Here is a 9,865-nt window from a genome sequence, read left to right as displayed (position 1 = left end):
AAGTAGGGCTATCAGCTTGATACAGTTATCAGATATTTTATTAATTCATTTATTTATTTTAAATGGTTTAATTTATTAAAAAACATTTGAGGCCCGAGCGCCGAATTGCACTTTTTTTTACTAAGTACAATACATCAGTGACAAAGGAAAAAAAATACACGTAAAACATATGCATGATAATATTATGGTGGTAAAATTGTACATTATAATATATAATTGAGTTCTACGACACCTGCTCCGGCTACAATTACTCCCCGGCAAATCAGTACATTAATCAAACTCCCAATCCCAACCCCGACAAGAATCCTACACCGTACCCAATCCAACACCTAGCACAAACCCAGCTCAAAACCCAACAACATATACTGACATCTCAGATGTGGTTATACGTATGTGACAAAATAGCTTGGGCTTGCTACGATACAATCAGATTAACCAATCCAAAAGCAAACAAAAAATGGAAGGAAAAAAAGGCTTCCATGATGAAAAGATCTTTAAAGATGAAGTTGAGTTCTGGTCATGCGATTGCATTGTGAAAGAAACGGTGTGGAACCGACCAGAAAAGGTTGATCATCTAGCATATAAGAATTTGTGTGTATTGCAAGGTTCTGGAATCATCAAAATGATAAGAAATTTGGCCAAGTCTTGATAAAGTTACAAACACTTGCACAGAAAGATGTATATGGGACTACACGAACAAGTGGCGTAAAAACCGGCCCCCGATTTTTACGATGTTACATGCATATTTAGAATATGAAGGCATTTGAAGAGCCATGCTTTTCAGGGAACATGTCTTAACTGATGTTCTTCCATACTTGCATAATAAGAATGAGTAATGCTTACAAATTATTTTTCACCTCTTCCTAGAACTCAACCTTCTCTTTAAAGTTTAGTCATGTGGACGGGTAAAACAAAGATTACGAAACCTACTACAAGATGAAATCTGCGAAAGTCAATATTATCTTTTACAAAAAACAGAGACGCTGTTTGATGTAGGCTACTTACAAGTTGTAGACAAATAGATTAGTGACCAGATCGAACATGTGGATAAAGCTTGACCAGAGTTCAACTAAGTTAGTTTAACCACAAATAATAAAGCAATAACAAAATAGACAACACATTCACACATTGGCACGCAGACCCTCACTACACGCACACGCCCAAAATCATTAAAAATGTTTTTTTCAAAAGAAATTTCTGATTTACTACGATCTGTTTGGGCAGATTAAATAGTTTGTTAGTAGCCATAAAGGCGTAAATTCACGTGTTAAACCATAACTATAATTTATTATCGCCCTTCTGGCTCCAAACCGACTATTTAAATTCGGAGGAACTACCCCCGGACGAATGTTCAATTAAAGGGATCGTTTAACAATGTTAAATCTGAGATACACGGCCCTACGTGTTATCAGTGTCTGTGATATGGTATAATATTGAAGCCCTAAAAAAATTGCGCTTCAAAATGATCAAGAAGTGCCTCAAAAAAGTAAAAATCTTTGAGTGACCGGTTTTACCATTCTCATTTTCCCCATTAGACTGTAGTGTTATGAAAACCGTCAGACGAACGGTTTTCAAAATTTATAATTCCAATCATAAATATCTTGATAATCAGACAGGCGATCGGCTTGTAAAAGTCTTGGGTTTCCTTAACTGACCTAAAGGTTTATAATTATTATTGCAACATGAGCTAAATCCAGAATCTTGTTTCAGAATCTGAGACAAAGTTACCGGATCCCTTCAAGTTCCGCCGCGAAATTTCCTGCGTCAATCTTTTTTTTCCAACTCATATTCGACATTTACAAAGGAAACAAAATGGTGCTTGCAATTCTATCCTACCTCTCGTTTAACTGCTTGTGTAAACCAGAGTCGAAGAATATTCGTGCAGCATTAATTTTGTTTGACAAACTTTTGTTTTGCTATAGGATAATGGTGTCTATCAAAATGTTGTCATCGACGATCAATTTATTATGTTTACGTGGGCAAAATGACAGTATAAATCGGAAGGGCCACCCAAAAAAAAAATTACAACCTGGTATTAACACTTACCATGCCATTTTTTATATCTGAAAATGAATTTGATTGAATCTTCGTGTTTTGGTTAAGTTGTAGTAGTTTGTAATGTTATGCATAGTAACCGTTTAAAAAATATTGTTATTTTAGTTGGGGATGGGGCAGAGGAGTTCGGATGAAAGAGGAAAAAAATCATATAGCCTTCGTTTATGCAATTGTGCTAAATACAACTCATGGGTCAATTAAGGTTATGACAGTTCACCCCCTAATTTATATTGACACCCCTTTCAAGAACATAAAGAAAAGAAAAACAGAATCTTGAAGAGGAATAACACTTTGTCAAAGTTTCAAAGAGAATAACATCGTTTAGATAACAAGGTAGGTCATTTTGTAGCTATACGTTCTGGATTTGAATTAAAGATGCTTTAATCAAATTCACTGTTATATTAATTACTCTACTGAAAAGATATCGGGTTAAAAATATACAGCCGATCCAGAAATAGGCTAAGAAAATCAAGATAATAATCAGGTCAGTGTGATTAAAAAAAATTAAAAAAAGGCTCTAGGAAGATCGGACGTGGAAGAGGGCGAGCAATTAAGATACTTTTATCACTTTTTTGCAATTAGATGCCCTAAATATAGTATGTCGCTTGACACAGGGGCAATTAAGAAACAAAAATAGACATTCAAATAATTAGTCTTATTTGGGCATAGTAATAATCCCCTAATTTAGCTTATCGAATCGAGATAGTTGTTTAGTTGCATTGCCCCGTTATAATTTGTGGTTCCACCGCTAACAACACAACTTAATAGGTTACGCCCACAAACTTACTAGAACTAAGGCGAGGTGAACAGCAGGAGGAAGGCTTGTTCTGACGGTATAAAAGTCACTTCCACTGCCAAAGGGATATCACAGACATACGTGTTCCGACGGCAATCGTTTCGCTCTCCGTGACCTTAACAACGTTCGAAATTTTACAGAATTTTCGATCAACAGTAACTTTTGCTTCTGAGCTAAAAATCAACGACAGCAAAGGCGGACAGCTCTACTGGTTTCAAAACTGGCTTGAAAACTCTTCACTTTGTTCCAGAAAGTTCTTGATTTAAGGCTGCACTAAACGTTATCACTGTTGCAATCGTATTCATAAACTTATCACTTCAGAATACTGAAAAGAAGCCATCTGCTGGCGTAAAAGATAAGAACAGCTGACAAGACCATTTGATTACTCATAGAGATCAACGGGTAGAAATTACAAACATTTGAAAATGGCACAGGTGATGTCAACAGACTTCTTAACTCACAATCTTTCGACCTTGTTGACGACCGGTCTCACCATCATCCTCGTCGTCCTATTCAGTCTGAGGAGAAAAAATGACAGCTCGAAGAAGCTCACCCATCCACCCGGACCCAGCGGCATACCCGTTCTCGGCAACCTCCTCACCGTCGCTTTCTCCAAGCTCCCTCAACACGAGCTCATCAACGGGTGGAGCAAGAAGTATGGTGATGTCTTCTGGTTCAAGATCTTCGGCACCGGCGTCGTCATCATCAACGACAAGGAGGTGATGCAGAAGACTTTCCAGAACACGGATGTGTGTGACCGGGCTCCCTTCTTCGCATCGGACTACGTCTTGGGTCGGGAAAACAATGGTGAGTGTTCCATCATCTCATCCTTAGAACTCTAGAGTTAACATAATGGCGAGAGCTCAATTTTAGGCGATTTCCCAAAACAATTTGCGCCACCTTTTGAAATGTGTGAACAGTACAATGAAATATTATTACACGCTCGAAACATGATTCCTAAAATCAGCAAAATAAGGTATGAAAATCTTGCCGCTCAGCTGAGTTCTCGAAAGTCCCTGCGATCGTACTTGTACAAAGAGACATCTAAAAGACTAAATTATCATAATCGGCACCACCTAGTTCCTGTGCTGGATTATTCTTTGAACAGAACGTTTCTCCCTAATAAATAATAATTATGGTGCATGTGCTTGTACTTCAAATCAAATGTTTGTCCTGTTACTTTTTAAAATCCTATTGTTGCATTTGTTTTCTTTCAAAATAAAACACTTTCGAGAAATCAATCCGAGGTCACTTAAGAATTTTTAGAGTTCCACATTCTACTGAACTCCATCATGGACCATGTACTATGGCTGTTTGGTGCTCTGACATTTGTTCCGGCGAGAATTGCTCCGGCCTTTAGAGTAAAGGGTTTGGATTAGGGTCGCATTTAGATCTAAAGTTAGGTCTAGGTTTAGGGATAGGGATAGGTGTAGTTTTGGATCCAAGTTTGAAGTCGGGAGGAGGTTAGAGATGGAAATGACCGCAGAGTAATTGTCTTAGGAGCAAATGTCGTACAATGTATAACCAGCTACTCCTGACCTTCAAGGCTCAAAGCTTTATTAGGTTGTGTTTATGTGTCAACTTGGAGACCTGGCCTATAATATTAATAACCAGATAGAAGAAGTGCGCCATACTGCGATGAACCCCAATCATGCATTTACTAATTCGTAATTTTGTATCTTAATATATCTTAGACTTGATATCAATCTCTTACGTGCTTATAAAACGAAAACATCTTGCGATAACTACCCATACTTATTTAATAATATTTTGGTTATTTTTTGGTTATATTGGTGGTTATTTTACCCGACTGCTAAGAAATCATAAATGCTTGTAAGTAAGCAACCAGACGGCCGACGGCTGGAGTGCAGAGAGTGGATAATATAACAAAATTTAGGTTCATATGATGAGACAAGGGCAAGGGCAGGTTTAATTTGCAATGTGTATACAAGCCATGTACAACTTCAATTTCAATGTGTGAAAGATTGTACCGCATATGTAAAGAATAGAATTGCAGTTCTCGAAATAAATACATAACTATAACATTGTTTGATAATCTCCATCTTCTTAATCTTGTTTTATTCTTCTTCTTTTTCATTATTATAATTTATTCATTATCATTATTATCAGCTGCATTATTGTTATTATCATTAATATTATCAATATCATTATTATTATTGTTCTTTTTGTCGTTGTTATTGTTACACGCCTTTTTCTCATCCCCTTTCTTTTCTCCAGGTATTGCGTTTGCGAACGGAGGATCGTGGAAAGAGCAGAGAAAGTTCTTTGTTTCCATCTTCCGAAAGGTGGACATCGGTGTTTCAAGGCTGGAGGACATCGTGGGTGGACAGGTCAAGAACATTGTGACACAGGTCAAGAATCTCAAAGGTGAGGTCACAATCAAATGTCTGCACAAAATCAATACGTCTCTAAATATGTCCGATATCAGTTCCGCAACTTCAAACGTGAATACCCAGCTCGCAGTGTCAGAGAAGATTACCCGTGCTTTAATTTATTCTTGTCCTGATTTTGAAAATATATTTTTGTTAGGCTTACCTCAAAATCAGCTGGTACGAATACAACAATTACAGAATGCTGCTGCTCGTATTTATTTATGTATTTACATGTATTAAAACATCTTTTAACAGGATAACATTGATCAGCTCGCAGGCTGTTTTACATCATGGTCCTGCATAAGGATGGAAAATACAAATTCAAGAACTGACAATAAGAGAAGTTACAAACAAAATAGCAGTTTTATACAAATGGTAAAAAACGGAAACAACACAAATAGGAAAAATAAGATTAGGGAAAAACAGAGATCCTCTCTGACAATCACAGTCACACCAATTCTCAGACCTCCATTGGCTGCCCATGATTGAATGCATTGTTTTTCAAACTCATAGGCTTTTATTTCATTATGCCCATGGCTCTGCTTCACTTTACAATATTACTTAGGTACCACAGGAAGAATAGTTATGTGGCTACCGAGGTTTAACAAGACCAAATTTTTGTATCATAAATATCCCCTTTTTTTTCAAGGTGAGAAATTTGACCCAGCCATCATGGTCAATATGTCGATTGCCAACATCATCACGCGAATTATCACCGGGGTCACTTACGACTGGGAAGACAAAGCCTTCCAGGACATAGTGGCTTACTCGGGAAAGCTCTTCGACATCAGCGGTCCCGCAGGACTTTTCAGCCTCAACCCCGTCTTCGCCCGACTCCCGCTTCCCGTCAACTTCGAGATCCGTCGGCTCTGTCGCACCATCATGGACTTCATCCAGGTGTCGATCGATGAACACAGGAAGAACTTTGACCCGAATGCGCCGGTCAAAGATTTCATCGGCTCATATCTGAAGGAGATGGCCAGTGCTGACGCAGTAAGTATTCACCACGACACAATGACATCTATTTTGGTTTCATTTACAGCAAAAAATTGAATGTTATTTGATTTTACAAATGTCCTCACTTCTTCAATATGTTTGAGAAGACTATTAACATTTAATTGAGCAATCTTAAGACCATTAACTTGCAATTTATGGTAGTATAAACCACTAGAGGTGTCCATACATGCGATTCCCGTTGCACACCTGCGATAATCAAGTCTGTATAGTCAGTGAGCCATTAAAGGCCATGTTTCCTCAAAATTCAGTTTGCATTCACTTTGCGTACGATATGTTTCTCTTACATGGCGTGTCAAACACCGTATCATCTCGATCTGACGATGTCCTGCTTCGTCTAGTTACTCCCTGCGTGCAACGGATCTTAATTTACATAAATCTTTCAAAACTATACTTTCCAAACCTAGACATCCTCCTGTAATACTACTCAGGACTGGACTCCGTAACACAGAGCTTTAAGAAAATGATCGTACAATTGATTTGTTTGCGGTTGATTGCATATAGTTTTATATACAAATCTAAAAGCACATCTTTTCGTATTGTAACATTATGATAAATCGCATTCCCTTTATAAGAAGAAGCTCCCTCCATTCACATTTGATTTCACAGTCATTCGATAAAACTGGTTAAAAAATCAACGAAAAATATCATTATTCACGTTTTACAGAATAATCTCAAATCGTTTGATGATACAAACATGATTGTTAGCTGCTTTGACGCTCTCCTGGGCGGCTGGGAGACCGTAGCATCCACTCTCCGCTGGACAATCTACCTCCTCTCAAAGCACCCCGAAGCCCAGGGGCGCATGCGTCAAGAGATCCATGACCTGGTGGGTGACGAGCGTTTCCCGACCATTGCCGATCGTCAGTACCTTCCGTTGGTGGAGGCGACCATCGCCGAGTGCATGCGATTCATCCCCGCTGTCCCCATCCATCTGCCTCACGTGACCTCTCAGGACTGTAACATTGGCGGGTTCGACGTGCCCAAGGGCAGTGCCGTAGCAGCCAATCTCCTGCACTTCGCCAAGAGCCCCATGTTCTGGGAGGATCCCGAAGTCTTCAGGCCAGAAAGGTTTCTTGATGACGCTGGTAACTTCATGAGGGGCCTGGAACCAGTTCCTTTCGGCTACGGTGAGTTTCCCGACGAAGGAATTTTGCTCATTTACTTTGAGAACAAGAATTCTTAAGTAGAGAACCAATTAGAAGTAGATAACTAGCGAAGTAGAGAAACCAGAAGAGTAATGAAAAGGACTACTTGAACATATTTCACCGAAAAGGATTTGTCAATGATTTATAGTAAATCAAACAAATTCATTTGCAGAAATTGACCAAGAAGCTGACACATTGGCTTTTTCTCATTGATAATTCAACCTTCAGTACAGTAATTGAAATATAACGAAAAAATTATAGTTTCTGACCTGAATAAAAAGAAATAATATTCAATATTCTTCTATTCATTTAGGCAAGAGACAGTGCCCTGGGGAACTGCTTGCTCGCATGGAGATGTTTATTTTCACCACTTTCCTGGTCCAGAACTTCGAACTAAAACTCCCGGCTGGAATTAAAGATGATCTTCAAGGAGTTCTTGGTCTAACATGGAGGCCCAACCACTACTTCATCGAGGGACATTCGACCAATGCCAATGAAGAATAAAACGAGAGACTTTTATTATCTCGATGAAAAAACTGCTTTAGAACACTTCAATGACGAGTCAAGGGGCTTCTTTTCAGTGGCTTTTCCGAACTCGGCGTTTGTTTACTTTAGTACATAATCATAATAACGCCATTTCCTACGAATGGGACTTTGATTAATAACTTGAGATAGAAATGGGCTCGATTGTGACCAAAGTGCGGTACTTTTTTGTGTGCATCTTCCCTGCATTTTTCTATTCGTTTTCATGTTCATAGCCTTGCAGATCATGATGAACTACTACAGAGCTTTTCAACATGTGTGGTCAACTACAGAAACGAAAATGGGCATGGGGTTTATACTAGGGTAGCAGAAGATTCGACATATGTGAAAGTCTGAAAATCAGGGAGATAAAGAAGGTGGAGAGTGCTCGAGGAAAAAAAAAAGTTGTATTCATATCTAACAGAATCTCCCAAAGGGTGGAAATACAACAATAAAGGGGAAGTTTCTCGTAACTATTTTCCTTTTTACATCTATGGAAAACGCATACATCTCATAAATAGGCACATACCATACTGTGCGTACTATAAGTGGCCATTATAATAGCTGAGAGTAACAGTAAAGAAAGAAGACAAAACACAATCGCAAAGACTTTCAAGAAATCAACTTAAGGACAAATAAAATACCCCGTTTGCCATGTTCGCACAATTCATTATATGACGAAAAAGGCTAATGAAATTCCATCAATTTGATCTGAAAAAAATGTACTTGCCTTCGGGTTGAAAGTGGCATGTCATCTTTTTGCATTTTATGTTCATATTTTTGTAAAATATTGTATATAGTGAATATGTAAATATCACTCGGTTTCGTAGTGATGCACTAGTTCCTGCAAAATAAACCTATTCGAGACGATACAAACGTAGTTGTAGATAAACACAACTGCGTGTACATAACGGCTGTAAATTAAAGATGATCTGTAAACTAAGGGTTAGATAATACTCTACAATGTTTCCATATATTGTTGTTTGTTATATACTAAGTATTACATCTTTGATAAATCGTTGATACGAACGCTTGCTGAATATGGATAAGGTTGCTAATGAAATGTATTACGTAATTATTTAGATAGAGAGCAAAATCGAGGACCACAGATCGACCCCGAAAGAGGTCTTCTTTCCTCTCACCCGGTTATACGTAAGATTAGGCATAATGTGATACATGAATAAATTTGTTTGGGTTTGCTTATGTTTTATTTTCAGAATAAGAACATATATACATACATATGAACATAAAAAGATTAATGATGAATATTTCAAAATAATAATGCTGGATAGCTTTATTCCGAGCCATTGATTAAATGGTTCTATTCTTTCTAGAGGTCAAAATATCGATCGCAATAATTAATTGGAAACATGCAGACAAAATTAATACAGCATAATTATATCCACTTATGGATTGTGAAACTCCATCGACTTATGTGAATTCTCGGGAAAGATTAAAAGAAAACCTTCAAGAGATTCGGCTTAAAGGTAATACATAGATTTGGTGTTGGGTCGTGAATTTGGTTCAAATGAACATATTGGAAGCATATGCGATCCTACAATATTCAGTGATCGTTGTCGCGGTTGAAATCGGGTTTAAAGTTATGAAATTGTAAATATTAAACTCTTTATGTTGTATAGCTCCCTCTCAAGGTCAAAATATTAATAAAGCTATAAAACAATGTTTCTTGACTAAAATCGACCGATTAGCTATTTCCGTTTGGAAATTATATATCACAACTACATATTCTGAGATTTTCATGGTCGCAGCTGCCATTGTACGGCCGTATGCGCTATTTGAAATTATCAAAATTTACCGGGAGCACCGTTAAATTGTTATATTCCATTTTTCTCGAAAGCAGAAGTGTTTTAGGGGCTAAATTTTCTAGTGCTTATAATACATCGACAGGGGCATCCAACTATATCAAAATTGTAAAG

At 37.8% G+C, this 9,865-nt stretch overlaps 1 protein-coding gene across 1 annotated transcript; it reads left to right on the top strand.

Moving 5' to 3' along the window:
• The first annotated feature begins 2,876 nt into the window (after positions 1 to 2,876).
• Positions 2,877 to 9,429, top strand: LOC581777 (cytochrome P450 2D27). The gene is made up of 5 exons (XM_011663792.2): positions 2,877 to 3,658; positions 5,090 to 5,239; positions 5,894 to 6,237; positions 6,926 to 7,388; positions 7,720 to 9,429. Exons 1-5 carry the CDS (start codon positions 3,277 to 3,279, stop codon positions 7,908 to 7,910), a joined length of 1,530 nt encoding a protein of 509 aa, XP_011662094.2. The 5' UTR covers positions 2,877 to 3,276; the 3' UTR covers positions 7,911 to 9,429.
• The last annotated feature ends 436 nt before the right edge of the window (positions 9,430 to 9,865 follow it).

Source organism: Strongylocentrotus purpuratus, unplaced genomic scaffold, assembly GCF_000002235.5.
Source record: "Strongylocentrotus purpuratus isolate Spur 01 unplaced genomic scaffold, Spur_5.0 spur5_scaffold_10, whole genome shotgun sequence".
In the NCBI taxonomy this organism is placed as follows: Eukaryota; Metazoa; Echinodermata; class Echinoidea; order Camarodonta; family Strongylocentrotidae; genus Strongylocentrotus; species Strongylocentrotus purpuratus.
This window is presented reverse-complemented; position numbering and strand designations above follow the sequence as displayed.